This window comes from Salmo trutta, chromosome 13, assembly GCF_901001165.1.
Source record: "Salmo trutta chromosome 13, fSalTru1.1, whole genome shotgun sequence".
NCBI lineage: Eukaryota > Metazoa > Chordata > Actinopteri > Salmoniformes > Salmonidae > Salmo > Salmo trutta.
The window spans coordinates 73132793-73154906 of record NC_042969.1 but is presented as its reverse complement, the minus strand read 5'-3'; the positions used below and the strand labels follow the sequence as shown (position 1 = coordinate 73154906).

Here is a 22114-nt window from a genome sequence, read left to right as displayed (position 1 = left end):
GCTTGCAGTTAGCCACTGATTCCTTCCAAACCACTCATTGTTGAATTTGCATTTTCCAACTTGTTGTGTAAAGGACTTGTTGTGTAAAGGATACAGGTCCATTGGCCAATGAGCACCGATACGTTTTATCTATAATTTATCTTTAATTATTTCTCTTCATATGAAAAGGATTTACCAGTAGATTGTCGACTTGATTCATGATGATGACTGCTAGCTTGCTAGCTAAGATTTTGAAAGTATGATGCTGACATGATCAGTCCAATCAAAGCTACTGTAGATATAATGTGATCTGACGTCATTTTATCTGTGGCAAGTGACCTTGAGCCTTCATGGATGGGCACGTCTAATGTAACTCTACGGCAGCTCCCAGGGCCTTGAATTTTCGAGCTCTACCCTTAGATTTTGCGGTGACGTAGTGTCCCCATGAGTGACAGAACACTGGAGTCAATCACAGCGCAACTAGAGAACATTACCAACTACTACGCTCCGTATTTTCCGCTGGCTGCCCCACCACCACAGAAAGCACTGAGCTAGGCTAAAACATCTGCATTTTGGAGCTGCCTTACTCAAGAAAGCAAAAAAGAGATTGTATGCGGATGTATTAACTCAATGATTGTATTATTTATTTTGTCATTGTTTGTGAACTTATATGTGACACGTATAAATGCCAAATAACATGCAAAACAGGTGGGGCTCGGCCCCTGAATGACAGGTTGCCACTGCATGTTTCACATCTCACTATTTTATGTAGCCTGTTTGACTACTATATTGATTGTTTTTATTTCTTTGTTTTCTGTTATTGATCGACCAGTAAAAAAAAACATTTTTGAATGCTGTGGATATATTTTTCTATTGTCAGATATGTAATGTTGTGTATAGCATAATAAAATCGGTCTATTTTTGCTTTTATTTTTGTCTGGTCATTGTCGCATCTCTGATGTTGATCTGATATTTCACTTCCTTACCAAAAGAATGTCTGACTGCATACAAATAATTTCCACAAGGTTTTATTAATACAAATGTGGAACAAATTATTTCCCTTGTTTTCATCTCCTGTTAAGTTCTACAATTTCCAGCATGTTAGTCTCCAGGAGACACCGACAGCAAGAGGAAACAGAAGAAAATAAAGCATCACATTTTGCGTTCAAGGTTAGAGGTAGTACCTCATCTCTATATTGAGTCAACATACTGCACACACCTCTCTTTTCAGACATGTTTGTCCTCTTTCTGCTCAGATACACTCATTATATTGGTAAAGGGGGGTGTTGAGCAATGACTCAAAACACATATACCACCTCCTTGTCTTGCAACTGTAGGCGCGCGCTCACAGCATGTGTAGAATCTATTAGGTCCACTAGTATTATTCTATACATTTCTGGCTGTGTATGTCTCTTGATCCATTCAAACCTCAGACTTGACAAACAACCACTAATATATGGAAATGAATGATTCGGACTGATTTAATTTAAGGGACAGTTAAAGATTTAATTGAGTGTGCTGCTGTAAGTCATTTAAATAACATAAGGATACAGGTACTTTCAGCAAATGAGCTGTAATTTTTAATAGATTGTTAAAATTCTTACCATAACTACAGCAGGAAAAGAAAAGTGAGGAACAAACTAACATAACTTAATACAAGACAGCATGAACAGTTGAGACATGGCACAACTTGCAGGCAGAGACATACTTGACTAAGCAGATGCAATTCCAATGTTCTTGTTATAAAAAGCACCCTGTATTTTGTGTTGACCCTTGACCGTGTTTGTGAAGATACACATCATGCATGCACACGTGCGCGCGCACACACAGGCTATTTGTCTGTCATAACAGAAGACAGCGGTCCTTGAACTGGGTTTTTCAGTATGTTCTAATATGCCGGTCGCTGATGTCTTTTAAATACACTGTAGTATTATTTTAGTACCCAATGCAACTGTCAGAGATATTTGATTGTTTTCCAATATTTTAATTGCAATTAAGAGGGACATAAAAAAGGAATTAAGGTGCCATAAATTTGCCATTATCAAAATAAAGACTTATTTTCTCATTAACCCTGACAAACAGAATGTTCAAAAGATGTCCCCTGGCTTAGTTTGGCCACGTTAATGATCAAGATTGCCAAACAACTTTCAGCAATAACTATATTAGGTCATAAACAGACTGTCCTACTTAAATTGCAGTGATTGTTAGGAGCCAAAGTGTTAGCTGGGATAAATAGACATTTCAATTTTGTTACTTAATACATTTTATGCTTTAATTCTAGAGATTTAAAGTGCTGATCAGTCAATGTAAGCTAATTAAATTCACGTATGGGGTCTCGAGAGAGAAAAAAAATATTCTAACAGTCTCAGAAAGGAGCAGCCTAAGAGGCCAAGAATTCCTTTCCTCATGAATTGAACAATACTCCTCTGGAGGTGAAACAGGCTTGAGATGTCAGTCCTAAGTTTCAGCTAAATCCTGCATTGATGTCAATAGGAGACTTGTAACATGAACATTTGCATATTTCTGGTTCAAATACTGCCCTGCATGAATCTCTCATTCTAAAGCATTACTACAGTAAAAAAGTGAACACGGCCTAAGTGCCTATTCTGTGCAAAAACCAATGAGGGAAAAAAAAGACTTCCCAGAACTTTTAAAAACAAAATCTTAAAAGAAAAAGGTATGCAAATATAGGGCATTCATTTGAGCATTGAGATGGTAAGTAGAGGTAGCATGTAAAGCATCAACTGTAATTATAAACTGGTTGATTAACAGAACATGAAAAGATAAGGAAAAAAGTATAGCCTCTGCGCAGTGTTGGTAACCACCACCACATCCTGAGGAACTCCCCCCCCCCAAAAAAGAGTCTGGTATTAACCGAGCCAAAAGACTTGAGACTGTACCTTGAGACACCAAACAGACTAGGCCTCGATGGGAGAGGGATGCATGTTCTCATGATTTGAACCTTGAACACAAATAAGTTCCATCCATCTGTCCACCCAATGACCTGGGATTTCTAATTAGTGTAATTCAGTTAACATAGAAACCAACCCCTCCATAATCCAAAATTAAAACATTTGTTTTATATGGGCTTACAAAAGCCTCCCCATGATATTTGGTTTCATCTAAACTACAATTCGAGCAGAAAACCCCATCTTTCCACACTGTTTTCACATCTAGAAGGCAACCATTCTAAAATGTTCCAAGTCTTTCCCATTTGTTTCGGTCTGAATACAAAATTAGGCATCTGTGATACCTTACAGTTCAAATGTGAACATTCTGAATTCCTGTCTTCCATGACAGGCTAAGAGAGGAGGGGCCATCTCTCTCCAGTATCCTGTGATTCCAAAGATGGGGCGGGAATGCAGAGGTGGTGACTGATTATCCCACATGATGTCCTCTACAAGCCTGTCTCTGAACATGGAAATTGAGGGAGAAATGTAGGAGTCACTCTTGTGGACACGTTTCCTGTCAAAAAGCTTGTTCCCCTATTGTTCAACCATCCCGTAATCTCCCGAATGACAGCATCCCTGTAAGAGGCTCAGTGTGGTCTGTCTGTGGTGCTGCTGTACTGTGTCCCTTCTACGGCACAAGCTGCTCACATCAAAGGAGTCCTGCAACGTGAATCTAAGATAGGAGAGGGAGCAGTTCCTCCAGGGCACCGTTTCATGAGGCAGCAGCCAGGAGAGGGTGTAGCGCTCAGTCATGACTTAACTGAACAGGCCCATCCTTTGACTGATCATAGAACACAACTCCTTTTGAATCTAGAGGGAGGGAAGTAGGACACGTCAGATTTGCTTAGCCAAGACATACTATACCAATATAAAAGATGAGGCTTTTCGGGTTCTCTACAATTATACGGCAGGAATTACTAACTTACCTTGTTTTTGTAAATTCTGAATATATTCAATTTCTGAAAAAATATAAAAACAATGCGTTTAGTAGTGTGAGATTCATAATACAGTAGTATTACATGCACCATTCTCTTTCTGTTCTAAAGACCAGCCATAGCAGGTCAATTATTTAACTTTGTGAATGAACGTTGAATGGAACAGCTACCTACCTTTAGTGTGATAAATAACAGCAGCTTTTAGATCGAACGCCCCCCAGCAAGATCCTGGGTCGCAACCCTTGGGGTGGCTGGGCTCCTTGGCCAGAACAAACACCGGTTGAGCAGGGGAGGCAAGAGGCAGCTCAGTACCAGGGTGCTTAAAAGAGGACATTATGGCACCTCTACTCCCAGCCTCACCCCTCAGAGGGTCTGGGCCAGGGGCTTGGCCTCCCAGCCCAGCATCAGGGCCAGGAGCCAAGGGAGGGCCTGATTTCCCAACACTGCTAGGGGCTTGGGAGATAGTCAGTCTGTCCTGCTCGTACGCCTTTGGGAAGAGGGGTTTGTCGGTTCTCAGAGTGGAGGTAGCAGAGACTTGTAGAGGCAAAGCTGCAGGGCCGCCTCCCTGAAAGGTGATCTCCACGATCTGGCCTTTCCGGGCTGGCTGACCCACTACTGCCGGCCCCACCCCAGGCCCTCCACTGGGCTCGTTGATGAACGACAGTCCCCACTGGTTCTGGAAAATGTCCACCAGAGCTTTGGGATTTGTCTTAGCGGCAGGTGAGTCCACATGGCAGGCGCTGGAGAGGGCGGGTTGCATATTTGAAGTGCCCAGGGGATAAACAAGGAGACTGGCCTTTCTCAGTTCTCTAGTAGTCATGGAGGGGGTGCCTGACATATCAGTGCCGTTGCTGGACAAGGATGCTTCACTCTCCCACTTGCGGGCAAGGGAGACAGGCATTGGGGCAGTGAAAACAGTAGAGGTAAAAAGGGGCGCAGGGAGGGGGCAGCTATTCCCCTCTCCAGATAGGGGTCCATTGGTGAAGCTAGGGGAGGTGATGGTTTTGACAGCAGACATGGGGACTTGGGAGAGTCTGGTGGGCACCTGGGACTGGGGAGGTAAGGAGTCACCTGCAGCTTGGACTGCTACTTTGTTTAGATTCTCTTTCACTTTACTTGCATAACTAATCTTGGGCACTGTCTTGGCACTACTATTGTCCACAGGAAAGACAGGGGGTGGTTTAAAGAGGGTCCATGAGTCCTCTTTATTGGAGGTAAGCTTGGCTTTGCCCAGCCTGTCTTCAAGCTTTTTGTCTTCAAGCTTTTTAACAGAGCCTGCTGCAGCCTTTTCCTCAGAGGTCCTACACTGTAGTTCACCAACCTGATCCACAGGGGCCTGTGCCACAGGTGGGACACCTTTGATGGAGGTGGGAGACAGAGAGCCTGCAGCTGTTTTGGCAGCCTCTGGAGTGTGAGGCTCTGTCTCATGTTTGTTAGGGACCATAACTGCCTGTAGAACAGCCTTCTCCTGCCCAGCAGTCACACTCTCCTCAGCCATTGCACTCCGTTGAGCCCAGCGTTTCTTGGGAGTGATGTATCCACTCTCAGAACCACTGCCACCACTGTCTGGTCCAGGCTTGCTGGGGTAGCCGTTAGCATACAGACCAGGGTTGAGGGGCACAACGCCATTTGGTAAAGTAATGGACTTGCTCTCGCTATCACGTGTTTTCAACTCTGAAGGCGTGTCATTTTTGCAGTTCATACTGTTCTTAAAATGGCTATTGCTACTGCCTTTTATATGAATGGCGAGGAGCTTCCCAGGAGGTTTTGGTTTCAAGTTAGAAGTTTCAAGTTGCCTGCTGCTCGAGTAATGAAGGGCAGCCACAGGAATAGGGGCAGAAGGGGTGTCCTCTCGCTCCACTGGGGTTTCATTTATTTTTCCATTACCTGATGACATGACAAGAAAACTACAATCACACACACTGTATTGCATAGAGTAGGCCTAGATTTGTTTAACTAACATCACCCAACTGAATACACGCCTGTTTCTTCTGTCCATAACAATACAGGCTACCCAATGAAGTCATATGGATAAACTCTGATGCGCCTGCCATATTTCCTGCAAACAATGCAAAATCTGATATCGAAATGGTATTCATTTTAAACTTTAAACGTGAATACATTCGAAAGAGACAGTAAGGCCCTCTCACATAACTAGATACATGTCATTGCCAATGCTAGCCAGCAAATCCGACCCACTTGCTTACAGCTGTACTATGGTCGGACAACATTTCTGTGTATAATTAGACACCAAGGAGCCGGCACAAGATATGGCTCAGAAAAAGTACCTCAATTCAGGATGAAAAATGCCTTGTACGCCAAATTATCCCATTATCACAACTGTTACTCCAACAAGATTAAATGACTGCAAAAACCTAACAGCCGTTCAACCTTCTCTGTGTAATTTTAGGGATAATGGGACAACTAAGTAAAACGTATTTCTCATCCCTGGTTTGAGGTACGTTTTCTGAGCCATATCTTTTGCCGGCTCCTTGGTGTCTTAATATACAGAGGAATACTTTCTGACCCTAGTACAGCTGTAAGCAGGTGGGTCAAATCTGCTGGCTATGCTAATGCCAAAGTAGACTCGAGTTAGTGACACGAGCAACAGGCCCAAAAATAACGATAGCTTTTCGCTAGCTAACGATGACTATTTATGTCAACACTCAGACCATAACTATTACAATTACAGAAATAAACAATTTCTGGCGGACCGGGAAAAAAAGTATACGTTGTGTACCGTAACTAGTTAATAGTTAACTAGCAAACGTTTAGCGGAACATTCCAGAGAAGCCGGTACGTGTTGAGATAGCTACATTCAAAGGATAACGTTTGCAAAAGTGCCACTCAGCTGACTAACGTTAGTTTCACGTAATTACATCGTACTTGTTGGCTGGAACATATCCTAAAAGGAATTTCTGGCTGGCACTGCTGCTAACTGAGTAGCTAGTTAACTAGCTGGCTGGTTATTAGCCAGTGAACAAGGTCAATGTCCCGCGAATCATGTCGCGTTAGCTAGCTAACGACTAGCCAACGTTCACTAACCTTACCAATCTTTAGCTACTGTTAGCTAACTAAGCACGAACAAGACACTCCCTAACAACGTTCTCGAAAAAGCCCATAATTAGCCAACGAGCTAGCTCATGTTTGATATAATAGCTAGCTAGTCACCTAGCAGCAAGATGGCTAGTGAATGCTCAAAAGTTTGTTGCTAATAGATTATGGAGGGACATTCGGACCCGTTTTCTCCGTCTGCGCGTCCTCGTACTGGTGTTGATCATCTTCTACCCATGCGTTCGGTGGACCGGGCCGACTCTCGTCTACATGCTTTAAACATCCCTCAGACACCCGTCCATCGTGCCGGTCATCCATTGAAGTGTAATGCAAATCCACGAAGGCTGCCTCCCCTAGTACGCTAACTAGCTAGCCAGTGGCATAGAGGAAACATTCGGCCTGCCCAATCAACGCCCATGACTTCATTTCGTGAATGCCGTTGGGCTTGTTCGAGTCGATCAATTTTCTCAAGTCAGTCACTATCATAGGTCACCGTATTTCAGTGTGTTGCATTAGGTTTAACAATTATACGACTTGCGCCTACATGTTTTTACAAAAATCATGTGATCAAATGTCATGAAGTTCTGGCTGCGTTTTAAACACATAAAATACATAACCTCCCCACTTACCCTTGCCTTTTTTGGTAGGGTTTGAGTGTTCAATTATGTTCACTCCAAGGGCCTGAAACACCCAATTTTTATTTAAGTAGGCAAGTCAGTTAATGGTGGCCTACACCAGCCTAACCCAGACGACGCTGGGCCAATTGTGCGCCACCCTATGGGACTCCCAATCACAGCTGGAAACGAACCAGGGTCTGTAGGGATGCCTCTAGCACTGAGATTCAGTGCCTTAGACCGCTGCGCCACAATTCAATTCGCAATGATTGTACATCCACTAAGAAAAGTCCACAAAAACTTAAAATAAACATTGATATGGAGAAGTCAACATACAAGTGTAAGTAAAAACAAATGTAAATAAGTAAAAACAATGGTTCTACCAATGCACATGACGGCTCAAACACATCTCATAAAAGTAATTATGTTTTTGTTTGGTTTGCCTTTGAAAATATTAGCTTGCGCTTACAACTTTCCCTGACATCACACTTATACATTGGAATTTTCGATTTACCTGATATGGTCGGATAGCTAATATTCGATGTCTGCGGATGCGTTGTCTTCTAGCCAAGATATGAAATGTAATCATAATTGACTGGAGCACACACAACAACTAATGGTGCTTCCATTATGACTGAAAACACAACCATGGGACGGACAACTGACACATTTCCGGGCAAGAGCGGCCCATTTTAAAAATAATGAATTCTTCCCTCTCCCTGCAAGTGTCAACTTGTCAGACGTCATCAGAAGTGTCCACTTAATTTGAGGGCTGAGGGGAGAGGGCTTATCTTTTAAAATTTTTGGAATCCCTTGACTGCAAGTTTCTCTATCCCAACTTCATCCTATCATAAGGATGTTTTTGTTTGACCCACGCGAACGTGACCAAAGACATGACAAACAAGAACCAACTTTTTCCTGCGATTCATTTATATGGTGGATACATACAAATGTTTGTGATATTTGATGCTCTCTTTCACTGATTGATTGTACAATCTACACAAGTATGATTTCAGTTTGTGAGTGTGTGCTATGGGGTTTGGAACACGTTTATTTCAACATGATAAAGAACAACTTTTTTTAAACAATGGCAAAACTGCCATATTGATCTAGCCTTGCTGTTGGAAAACCATATACTGTAAGTGTCCGACTTTCGGGTGTGCTAGATGCACCTCCTTCGATTACACTCGACTTTCGTCTAGTTGTTGCTTTGCAGCACGAGCTGCCCAAGTGAGGTTGCAAGTTGTGGTTTGAAGCATAGAAGAAAACAAATGATCTATGTAAAAACCAATCATTATTCACATAACATTACTGGAAGTGCATGCTCCAATGTGTAGCAACTCAATATTAGGGAGGTGTTCCTGATGTTTGGTATGCTATTACAAGATATCTGATTGGTAATCTGTTCACTCTCCCCTGAGCTACATCATATAATTTTTTTATATTTTTTTTTTACCATCATTAAAGTCAAAGATGGTTTGAAAATTATGTGGTGAAGTCCTCGCCTCGTCCTCTTTGGTGAAGTGAATTGAGCTAGAGGACGACAGTAAATATATGTCCTTAAATATAGGGGTTGCTGTTGAGACTATGGTAGTAGACCATTGCAAACTTTCCGGATATACAGTGCATTCAGAAAGTATTTCAGAGCCCTTCACTTGTTCCACATTTTGTTACCTTAGAACCTTATTCTAAAATTGATTTAATAAAAATACCCCAAAGCATGGGGTGACAAAGCAAAACAGGTTTTTAGAAATGTTTGCAAATGTACAGCACCAGTCAAAAGTTTGGACACCTACTCATTCGAGGGTTTTTCTTTATTTTTACTATTTTCTACACATACGGAATCATGTAGTAACCAAAAAAGTTTTAAACAAATCAAAATATATTCTTCAAAGTAGCCACCCTTTGCCTTGATGACAGCTTTGCACACTCTTGGCACTCTCAACCAGCTTCACCTGGAATGTTTTCCCAACAGTCTTGAAGGAGTTCCCAGTACTTGTTGGTTGCTTTTCCTTCACTCTGCGCTCCAACTCATCCCAAACCATCTCAATTGGGTTGAGGTCGGTTGATTGTTGAGGCCAGGTCATCTGATGCAGCACTCCATCACTGTCCTTCTTGGTCAAATAGCCCTTACACAGACTGGAGGTGTGTTGGGTCATTGTCCAGTTGAAAAACAAATGATAGTCCCACTAAATGCAAACCAGATGGGAGGGCGTATCACTGCGGAATGCTGTGGTAGCCATACTGGTTAAGTCTGCCTTGAATTCTAAATAAATCATTGACAGTGTCTCCAGCAAAGCACCATCACACCTCCTCCTCCATGCTTCACGGTGGGAACCACACCTGTGGAGATCATCCATTCACCTACTCTGCGTCTCAAAGACACGTCGGTTGGAGCCAAAAATCTCAAATTTGGACTCATCAGACCAAAGGACAGATTTCCACTCGTCTAATGTCCATTGTTTATGTTTCTTGGCCCAAGCAAGTCTCTTCTTCTTACTGGTGTCCTTTAGTAGTGATTTCTTTGCAGCAATTCGACCATGAAGGCCTGATTCACACAGTCTCCTCTGAACAGTTGATGTTGATGTGTCTGTTACTTGAACTCTGTGAAGCATTTATTTGGGCTGCAATTTCTGAGGCTGGTAACTAATGAACTTATCCTCTGCAGCAGAGGTAACGCTCGGTCTTCCTTTCCTGTGGCAGTTCTCATGAGAGCCAGTTTCATCATGGCGCTTGATGGTTTTCCGGATTGATTGGGCTTCATTGACTGGCCTTCATGGACTGTCATTTCTCTTTGCTTATTTGAGTTGTTCTTGCCATAATATGGACTTGGTCTTTTACCAAATAGGGTTATCTTCTGTATACCACCCCTACCTTGTCACAACACAACTGATTGGCTAAAACACACAAGAAGGAAATAAATTCTACAAATTAACTTTTAGCAAGGCACACATGTTCATTGAAATGCATTCCAGATGACTACCTAATGAAGCTGGTTGAGAGAATGCCAAGAGTGTGCAGATTTGTCATCAAGGCAAAGGTTGGCTACTTTGAAGAATCTCAAATATAAAATATATTTTGATTTATTTAACACTTTAGTTTACTACATGATTTCATATGTGTTATTTCATATTTTTGATGTCTTCGCTATTATTCTACAATGAAGAAAATAGTCAAATGAAATAAAAACCCTTGAATGAGTAGGTGTGTCCAAACTTTTGACTGGTACTGTATAACAAAAAAAACAGAAATACCTTATTTACATAACTTTTCAGATACTTTGCTATGAGACTTGAAATTGAGCTCAAGTGCATCCTGTTTCCATTTATCATCCTTGAGATGTTTCTACAACTTCATTGTAGTCCACCTGTGGTAACTTTTGATTGAACATGATTTGGAAAGGTCCCACAGTTGACAGTGCATGTCAGAGCAAAAACCAAGCCATGAGATTGAAGGAATTGTCCGTAGAGCTCTGAGACAGGATTCTGTCGAGGCACAGATCTGGGGAAGGGTACCAAAAAATGTCTGCAGCATTGAAGGTCCAAGAACCCAATGGTCACTCTGACAGCTTCAGAGTTCCTCTGTGGAGATGGGAGAACCTTCCAGAAGGACAACCATCACTGCAGCACTCCACCAATCAGGCCTTTATGGTAGAGTGGCCAGACTGAAGCCACTCCAGTAAAAGGCACATGACAGCCTGCTTGGAGTTTGCCAAAATGCACCTAAAGGACTCTCAGACCGTTAAACAAGATTCTCTGGACTGATGAAACCAAGATTGAACTCTTTGGCCTGAATGCCAAGCATCACATCTGAAAAAAAAACAGGCACTGCTCAACACCTGGCCAATACCATCTCTACGGTGAAGCATGGTGGTGGCAGCATCATGCCGTGGGGATGTTTTTCAGCGGCAGGGACTGGGAGACTAGTCAGGATCGAGGGAAAGATGAACGGAGCAAAGTACAGAGAGATCCTTGATGAAAACCTGCTCCAGGACACTCATCTTCCAACAGGACAATGACCCTAAGCACACTGCCAAGACAACACAGGAGTGGCTTTGGGACAAGTCTTTAAATGTCCTTGAGATGCCCAGCCAGAGGCTGGACTTAAACCCGATCGAACATCTCTGGAGAGACCTGAAAATAGCTGTGCAGCGACGCTCCCCATCCAACCTGACAGAGCTTGGATCTGCAGAGAGGAATGGGAGAAAGTCAAATACAGGTGTGCCAAGCTTGTAGCGTTATACCCAAGAAGACTCAAAGCTTTTAGAACAAATCTGTAATGCAATAAAATGTGGAAAAAGTTAAGGGCTCTGAAATACATTCAGAATGCACTGTATATCCAGACTGTTTGCACTGGTCTGCTACTGTAGTCTCAACAGCAACCCCTATATTTAAGGACATATATTTACCATCATCCTCTAGAAAGCATAGAGTTAGGGGACTTATCTTTGTTTCTGTGCCATTATGGTGTCTGTGACAGCATTGGTAGCCCCGTTGAGGTTATCTTAATTTTATCATATTTGGTTCTCCCCAATTTCGTGATATCCAATTACAAACTTGTCTCATCGCCGCAACTCCCAAACGGGCTCGGGAAAGGTGAAGGTTGAGTCATGCGTCCTCCAAAATCTGCTCAATAACACCCATCTGCTTAACCGGAGGAGGAAACACTGATCAGCTGACAACCGAAGTCAGCCTGTCCAGCACCCGGCCCGCCACAAGGACTCGCTAGAGCGCGATGAGCCAAGTAAAGCCTGGGATCAAACCCAGGTCTGTAGTGACGACTCAAGCACTGAAATGCAGTGCCTTAGACCACTGCGCCACTCGGGAGGCCTTTTCTAAAGTATTTCATCCATTCTCTTCAACTGCACAAGTCTAATACCGCCACTGGGTTTTGCTTGGTGTTGTTCTTATCCCAAGGACTCCATTTAGAACAAATAGGCACTATAGATACCTGTAGGTACTTTAGATCTACCTAAATGTTGTCCCAGGAGGCATCTAATGGAACTATGGCATCACTGACACGCCATCCATCCCACTTTTGACACAAATGTATTGAATTGGGACTCGAACTCGGGTCCCTGTTATTGTCCTCCCCACAAAGTTTCAAGGTGTTAAACACCTAAAGTCACTACTGCTAATACATGGAGCATTCCACCGGTCACATATATACCATAGTTTCCGAGGTTCAATCTCACAAGTCCTGCTTGCTTTCCAGGACACACGTTTGACGGCCTCAGGTACTATGCCTCTTCTGACCTCAGTATTACAAAGAGTGGAGGAGAGTAAATGTGGTAAGTGGATTGTCTGGATATTACGTACCCAGAATAATGTAATAAATCTAACCTACCAGTAGGTGGGGGAAAAGACACTGAAACAACGCAATAGTGTAAAGCTGCCGCCATCTTTCAAAAACAGGGAGTTATAGCAAAGATTTTTTACAACTAAACCAAGATAGATCACAGCCTGTCATTTTAAATGGGAACAAATGAGTCATAGTGGGAAGAACAAGCAAGTAGGTGGGCAGAGGCAAGCACGAGCTAACAAGATCCTTTTGTCACGTTCTAGCCGACATTTGCATATTTCCGTTAGGGAACGCCCACTCTGAAGTGCGCATGTGCAATAACTAAATTCGCCTTTGCACTGCATTTAAATAAAGCAAAGGGTAAAGTCTACAAAACTTTGTTCATTCTGTTCATGACATATTGTAGTTTTGGGAACAGAAAACGGTATTGAGATAAAATGCTTAATCGATGAGAAATTTTGCAGAATCTCGGCCAAAATCAATCTCGTTCCATCTTCTCCTTCTGCCGGCCACTGGGATTCCTCTCACTACCATAATTGGTTGTGAGTGGAAACGCCAAGCGAATGCTTCACATTTATACATCTGGTGAAATATCTGTCTCATTGTTCTATCTGGGGTTATAGGGTGACAAGAAAGTGGGAGATTAACCTATACACTACCCATAGCTCAACATGATTTTCCTGATTTTAAAAATGGAGACTGAGGCAGAAACCGGGGCATGGACTGGCAAGCTGTGCCATGATGAAGGGGCTCTGAACAGGAAAAGACCCTGCCCTCCAGCTGTGCTTTTAGATATTCTCAGGATGACTTAGGTCAAAGTGTGGTGATTAAAGCGTGCATGTTGGTTTATATTGTTTGAGCATGTCCTTGAGTACTGTGAACTGGGAGCTTATTAATGTAGGTTATGCAGCTTGCAAATCCCACTTTTATGAGAATTAGTATAAATCATGTTTTTTAAAGACTGATATTTTAGAATGCGCTCAGTGTTGTTATATTAGTTATTTTTATATCCACAAATAAAATATTTTGCATAAGTCTAGGGCAATGAACTGATTTGTGTGTCTGCTTTGGAGAACATGTTGATCTCAATATAAAATAATGTCTGCCGCTGATTTGTTAGTCAAATTGTAAGGACCAATGCTGGAGATGAGAAGCAGGTACAGGGAGTTGAACATTTAATGAACGGACATGGAACAGCGTCAGAACAGGGGAAACAAAACGACATGAAGACAATATGCTGAAGCGGGGAGCAGAGCTGGTGAACAAACAGATATAGGGGAGGTAATGATGGCAGGTGATTGAGTCCAGGTGAGTCCAAATGATCGCTGATGCGCGTGACGAGGGAAGCAGATGTGCGTAATGATGGTGGCAGGAGTGTGACACAAATGAGGTTAGTGATTTTATGCAAACCATTCACACCCATAATCTGCATTTTATATGTAAATCCTTTGAAGTTTAATTTTGCAAGAAATTCCATCCTTTTTCTTTTCACAGGTGTCTGTTTTAATAACTTTGAATTCCTTTTAAATGCATACAAAATGTGAATTCTCTCTGAATTCAACACTCACCCAAATTATTGTTGAGACTGCCTCTTTAAAGTTCCTTAGCTGATGACTCTTCATATTGTAAATGTTAATATTTACTTTATGTACATTGCACAAATGATGGATGTTTTTCTTCACATTTATCTAGGAAGCTCATGCTATAGATATCCAATAGTCTACCGTGGCCTTACAATTTTTGAATCTCAAAAGTATAGCATGCTATCCTACTATAAAACATTCAGTGGCCGATGCTTCTGCTCATGCTAGTACTCCACGCATCAGGAGAGAGTGCTCTGAGATGCATTAGTGATGAATGGATCAATGTCGCAGACTCCCAGAGCTTGCGGCTGAGATACCCTTCTCTTCTGAGAAACTTTAAATTATGAAGAGTTGAGCAGTACAGATATGGACTGTAGTCAGACGTCAGCAAAGCTTGTCCACATACAGATATGGAGTCACACCTCAGGAAATCTAGTCCACATACAGATATGGAGTCACACCTCAGGAAATCTAGTCCACATACAGATATGGAGTCACACCTCAGGAAATCTAGTCCACATACAGATATGGAGTCACACCTCAGGAAATCTAGTCCACATACAGATATGGAGTCACACCTCAGGAAATCTGGTCCACATACAGATATGGAGTCACACCTCAGGAAATCTCGTCCACATACAGATATGGAGTCACACCTCAGCAAATCTCGTCCACATACAGATATGGAGTCACACCTCAGGAAATCTAGTCCACATACAGATATGGAGTCACACCTCAGCAAATCTTTTCCACATACAGATATGGAGTCACAACTCAGCAAATCTTTTCCACATACAGCCTGCTCTTAATGAGCATCCACCATTTCCCCACTTTCCATAAAAATTCACTTTCAGTGTGGCACTGTGACTGACTTGTCTAATAAATGAAATGGGCGACAGGGGAGCTTCTGATTTTCCAGTGTGATAGATTTTGTCATAATTTGGCCGCCTTTTATATCTAATTTCCTCTCCTGTGAATTCTCATAAGAAAGCGAGCTTCTAAAAACAGACTCGGACGGAAATGACCTGCTGCTTTAAATAGACCTGTCTTCCACAGAGAGAGACAGAGAGAAGACAGGGGAACGGTGAAACTCTGCCAATGTACCCCATTAACTCTGAAAGTAATGTTGGTACTAGTCTTCATAGCAATGCACATATTTTACTTTGTAGTATATAAGATTTTATAATGTCATATCTTGTTTATTGATATACAGGTCTGCGATCGGCAAGTAGCCTAGTGGTTAACAAGAGCATTGGCCCAGTAACCGAAAGGTCACTGGTTTGAATCCCCTGACTGACTAGGTGAAAAATATGCTAGTGTGTCCTAGAGCAAGGCACTTAACCCTCATTGCTCCTGTAAGTCGCTAAATGTAAGTGCTAAATGACGTAAATGTTTCTTAGTTTGACCAGTTTCGTTGCAGGAGTAAAAAAATGAGAATTTCTAATGGGAAATTAGTTTTGGTAGGCTACAGGAAGCTATAGTGTAGCCTACGTCTTCGGATACACTTGTATGTCATAGCGGAGACCAATATCTTTTCTGTGTTATTAAGCTACAGTTGAAGTCGGAAGTTTACATACACCTTAGCCAAATACATTTAAACTCAGTATTTCACAATTCCTGACATTTAATCCTAATAAAAATGCCCTATCTTAGTTCAGTTAGGATCACCACTTTATTTTAAGAATGTGAAATGTCAGAATAATAGTAGACAGAATGATTTGTTTCAGCTTTTATTTCTTTCATCACATTCCCAGTGGGTCAGAAGTTTACATACACTCAATCAGTATTTGGAAGCATTGCCTTGAAATTGTTTAACTTGGGCCAAACGTTTTGTGTAGCCTTCCACAATAAGTTGGGTGCATTTTGGCCCATTCTTCCTGACAGAGCTGGTGTAACTGAGTCAGGTTTGTAGGCCTCCTTGCTCGCACACGCTTTGTCAGTTCTGCCCACAAATCTTCTGTAGGCTTGAGGTCAGGGCTTTGTGATGGCCACTCCAATACCTTTTCTGTCCTCAAGCCATTTTGCCATAACTTTGGAAGTATGCTTGGGGTCATTGTCCATTTGGAAGACCCATTTGTGACCAAGCTTTAACTTCCTGACTGATGTCTTGAGATGTTGCTTCAATATATACACATAATTTTCCTCCCTCATGATGCCATCTATTTTGTGAAGTGCACCAGTCCCTCCTGCAGCAAAGCACCCCCACAACATGATGCTGCCACCCCCGTGCTTCACGGTTGGTATGATGTTCTTCGGCTTGCAAGCCTCCCCCTTTTTCCTCCAAACACAACGATGGTCATTATGGCCAAACAGTTCTATTTTTGTTTCATCAGACCAGAGGACATTTCTCCAAAAAGTACAATCTTTGTCCCCATGTGCAGTTGCAAACCGTACTCTGGCTTTTTTATGGCAGTTTTGGAGTAGTGGCTTCTTCCTTGCTGAGCGGCCTTTCAGGTTATGTCGATATAGGATTCGTTTTACTGTGGATATAGATACTTTTCTACCCGTTTCCTCCAGCATCTTCACAAGGTCCTTTGCTGTTGTTCTGGGATTGATTTGCACTTTTCGCACCAAAGTACGTTCATCTCTAGGAGACGGAACACGTCTCCTTCATTTTACATTTACATTTTAATCATTTAGCAGACGCTCTTATCCAGAGCGACTTACAGTAGAGTGCATACATTTTATTACATTTTTAAAGACTAGTACCAACATTCCTTCCTGAGAGGTATGACGGCTGCGTGGTCCCATGGTATTTATACTTGTGTATTATTGTTTGTACAGATGAACGTGGTACCTTCAGGCGTTTGGAAATTGCACCCAAGGATGAACCAGACTTGAAGAGGTCTAAAAAAAAAAAATCTGAGGTCTTGGCTGATTTTTGATTTTCCAATGATGTCAAGCAAAGATGCACTGAGTTTGAAGGTAGGCCTTGAAATACATCCACAGGTACACCTCTAATTGACTCAAATGATGTCAATTAGCCTATCAGAAGCTTCTAAAGCCATGACATAATTTTCTGGAATTTTCCAAGCTGTTTAAAGGCACAGTCAACTTAGTGTATGTCAACTTCTGACCCACTGGAATTGTGATACAGTGAATTATAAGTGAAATAATCTGTCTGTAAACAATTGTTGGAAAAATTACTTGTGTCATGCACAAAGTAGATGTCCTAACCGACTTGCCAAAACTATAGTTTGTTAACAAGAAATTTGTGGGGTGGTTGACAAACGAGTTTTAATGACTCCAACCTAAGTGTATGTAAACTTCCGACTTCAACTGTGTATAAAACGATGGTTGTTGATGTGTATTGCGGCATTTCAGATACATTTTTGTACATTTGAATGTCGCAGTAGTAGGACCTACAGTAGTGGGACATTTAGTCTGTCTGGTGCTTTCGCATTTGAGTGAGTGAGAAAATGTATGTAAATCTTATGTAAATCAAGAGGCTCATTTGAATTTTGGCACAGGAAAATTCTTAACAACAGCTGAGTGATCAAATGAAGATATGGCATCTGTACAGGTCCTTTTTTTTATAAAGTACAGTATATCAATTTTCACAATTGTAACTTTTTGGCAGAGCTGTGTGTGGTAAGTCTAAATTAGAGCAGCATTACCTAATGCCGAAAGACAGCACTAATATAACTGAAAGTTGATTTATTGATTTATTGGAGTGGTCAACAATGAGGCATATTTGTGTCTCCTTTTGCCATCCTCTCCAATATTTCATTTTTATCATGATGTGTGTGCTGCTGACCATCTGTTTTCTGCTCCAATTACAAACTCTCCCAGGCACATTCCCCCCAGCATTCCTGTGCTGTGAACCCCAACCTCTCCACTCCTGTGCCTCCAGCAGCACTGTCTGTCCATGTTGAAAACTAATTGGGTGGTTGCTCCCCATTAGAGTCCTCATAGCTGGGTCATTCAGCTCTGCTGTAGAGGACAGAGGACATCCCCTCAGTAAAAATATAGCTGGAGACTGATTTCAATAATTATGTAATACTTTCTCATGTGAGTTCAGGTTTAGAAAATCTAAGAAATCTATTTCTTAATTGGGCCCAGCCAGACATAGAGACCCTGCATTGAGGTGAGAGATACTGAACGACTGAGCGTCATTTGCAATAGGCCTATTGACACTCTAGCCACGTAAACAAACCTAAATCTTGAGTTGCTAAATCTCCGGGTTGCTATCTTCACGGATCTTTGATTATTTTCCCGGTGTCCATAAAATGAAGTTAATGAATAATCTGGGTGGAACATCCTTGTAGGGTATTTTTCTGTCAGAGGGATTATCCAGTCTTGAGAAGGAGACTATAGTAAGCCTACACCACAGACACAGAGAGACTATAGTAAGCCTACACCACAGACACAGAGAGACTATAGTAAGCCTACACCACAGACACAGAGAGACTATAGTAAGCCTACACCACAGACAAAGAGAGACTATAGTAAGCCTACACCACAGACACAGAGAGACTATAGTAAGCCTACACCACAGACACAGAGAGACTATAGTAAGCCTACACCACAGACACAGAGAGACTATAGTAAACCTACATCACAGACACAGAGAGACTATAGTAAGCCTACACCACAGACAAAGAGAGACTATAGTAAACCTACTCCCCAGACACAGAGAGAGAGAACATAGTAAACCTACTCCCCAGACACAGAGAGAGAGAATATAGTAAACCTACTCCCCAGACACAGAGAGAGAATGTAGTAAACCTACTCCCCAGACACAGAGAGAGAGAACATAGTAAACCTACTCCCCAGACACAGAGAGAATATAGTAAACCTACTCCCCAGACACAGAGAGAGAGATATTACAGCAAACCTACTCCCCAGACACAGAGAGAGATAATATAGTAAACCTACTCCCCAGACACAGAGAGAGATAATTTAGTAAACCTACTCCCCAGAAACAGAGAGAGAGAATATAGTAAACCTACTCCCCAGACAAAGAGAGAGAGAGACTATAGTAAACCTACTCCCCAGACACAGAGAGAGGTAATATAGTAAACCTACTCCCCAGACACAGAGAGAGAGAGAGAGAGAATATAGTAAACCTACTCCCCAGACACAGAGAGAGAGAATATAGTAATCCTACTCCCCAGACACAGAGAGAGAGAGAATATAGTAATCCTACTCCCCAGACACAGAGAGAGAGAATATAGTAAACCTACTCCCCAGACACAGAGAGAGAGAGAGAGAGAGAGAGAGAGAGAGAGAATATAGTAAACCTACTCCCCAGACACAGAGAGACTATAGTAAACCTACTCCCCAGACACAGAGAGAGACAGAATATAGTAAACCTACTCCCCAGACACAGAGAGAGACAGAATATAGTAAACCTACTCCCCAGACAGAGAGAGCGAGAGAGAGAGAATATAGTACACCTACTCCCCAGACACAGAGAGAGAGAATATAGTAAACCTACTCCCCAGACACAGAGAGAGAGAGAGAATATAGTAAACCTACTCCCCAGACACACAGAGAGAGAATATAGTAAACCTACTCCCCAGACACAGAGAGCGAGAGAGAGAATATAGTAAACCTACTCCCCAGACACACAGAGAGAATATAGTAAACCTACTCCCCAGACACAGAGAGACTATAGTAAACCTACTCCCCAGACACAGAGAGAGACAGAATATAGTAAACCTACTCCCCAGACACAGAGAGAGACAGAATATAGTAAACCTACTCCCCAGACAGAGAGAGAGAGAGAGAGAATATAGTACACCTACTCCCCAGACACAGAGAGAGAGAATATAGTAAACCTACTCCCCAGACACAGAGAGAGAGAGAGAATATAGTAAACCTACTCCCCAGACACACAGAGAGAGAATATAGTAAACCTACTCCCCAGACACAGAGAGCGAGAGAGAGAATATAGTAAACCTACTCCCCAGGCACATAGAGAGAGATAATATAGTAAACCTACTCCCCAGACACACAGAGAGAGAGAGAATATAGTAAACCTACTCCCCAGACACAGAGAGAGAGAAAGAATATAGTAAACCTACTCCCCAGACACACAGAGAGAATATATAGTAAACCTACTCCCCAGACACAGAGAGAGAATATAGTAAACCTACTCCCCAGACACAGAGAGAGAGAGAGAGAGAGAGAGAATATAGTAAACCTACTCCCCAGACACAGAGAGAGAGAATATAGTAAACCTACTCCCCAGACACAGAGAGAGAGAGAGACTATAGTAAACCTACTCCCCAGACACAGAGAGAGAGAATATAGTAAACCTACTCCCCAGACACAGAGAGAGAGAGAGAGAGAATATAGTAAACCTACTCCCCAGACACACAGAGAGAATATATAGTAAACCTACTCCCCAGACACAGAGAGAGAGAAAGAATATAGTAAACCTACTCCCCAGACACAGAGAGAGAGAGAGAGAATATAGTAAACCTACTCCCCAGACACACAGAGAGAATATATAGTAAACCTACTCCCCAGACACAGAGAGAGAGAGAGAGAGAGAGAGAGAGAGAGAATATAGTAAACCTACTCCCCAGACACACAGAGAGAATATATAGTAAACCTACTCCCCAGACACAGAGAGAGAGAATATAGTAAACCTACTCCCCAGACACAGAGAGAGAGAGAGAGATAATATAGTAAACCTACTCCCCAGACACACAGAGAGAATATATAGTAAACCTACTCCCCAGACACAGAGAGAGAGAATATAGTAAACCTACTCCCCAGACACAGAGAGAGAGACTATAGTAAACCTACTCCCCAGACACAGAGAAAGAGAGAGAATATAATAAACCTACTCCCCAGACACAGAGAGAGAGAGAATATAGGAAACCTACTCCCCAGACACAGAGAGAGACTATAGTAAACCTACTCCCCAGACACAGAGAGCGAGAATATAGTAAACCTACTCCCCAGACACAGAGAGAGAGAGAGAATATAGTAAACCTACTCCCCAGACACACAGAGAGAGAATATAGTAAACCTACTCCCCAGACACAGAGAGAGAGACTATAGTAAACCTACTCCCCAGACACAGAGAGAGAGAGAGAATATAGTAAACCTACTCCCCAGACACAGAGAGAGAGAGAAAATATAGTAAACCTACTCCCCAGACACACAGAGAGAGAATATAGTAAACCTACTCCCCAGACACAGAGAGAGAGAGAGAATATAGTAAACCTACTCCCCAGACACAGAGAGAGAGAGAGAGAGAGAGAGAGAGAGAGAGAGAGAGAGAGAGAGAGAATATAGTAAACCTACTCCCCAGACACAGAGAGAGAGAGACTTTAGTAAACCTACTCCCCAGACACGGAGAGAGAGAGAATATAGTAAACCTACTCCCCAGACACACAGAGAGAGAATATAGTAAACCTACTCCCCAGACACAGAGAGAGAGACTATAGTAAACCTACTCCCCAGACACAGAGAGAGAGAGAGAATATAGTAAACCTACTCCCCAGACACAGAGAGAGAGAGAAAATATAGTAAACCTACTCCCCAGACACACAGAGAGAGAGAATATAGTAAACCTACTCCCCAGACACAGAGAGAGAGAGAGAATATAGTAAACCTACTCCCCAGACACAGAGAGAGAGAGAGAGAGAGAGAGAGAGAGAGAGAGAATATAGTAAACCTACTCCCCAGACACAGAGAGAGAGAGACTTTAGTAAACCTACTCCCCAGACACGGAGAGA

The 22114-nt window shown here is 42.3% G+C and overlaps 1 protein-coding gene across 3 annotated transcripts in view; it reads right to left on the bottom strand.

Annotated features, from left to right (window-relative positions):
* Positions 1 to 991: 991 nt before the first annotated feature.
* nufip2 (nuclear FMR1 interacting protein 2) overlaps positions 992 to 22114 on the bottom strand; it is a 30050-nt gene continuing 8927 nt past the window's right edge. The window contains exons 1-4 of one of the 3 annotated variants that reach the window (XM_029773546.1): positions 7105 to 7359; positions 4040 to 5752; positions 3857 to 3889; positions 992 to 3740 (exon numbers count right to left, since the gene is read on the bottom strand). In XM_029773546.1, the coding sequence (XP_029629406.1) occupies positions 3676 to 3740; positions 3857 to 3889; positions 4040 to 5752; positions 7105 to 7237 (1944 nt within the window). In that variant the 5' untranslated portion in view covers positions 7238 to 7359 and the 3' untranslated portion in view covers positions 992 to 3675. Of the gene's footprint in view, positions 3741 to 3856; positions 3890 to 4039; positions 5753 to 7036; positions 7360 to 22114 lie in introns of those variants that run through there. The other 2 variants (XM_029773549.1, XM_029773548.1) reach the window with 2 other exon arrangements.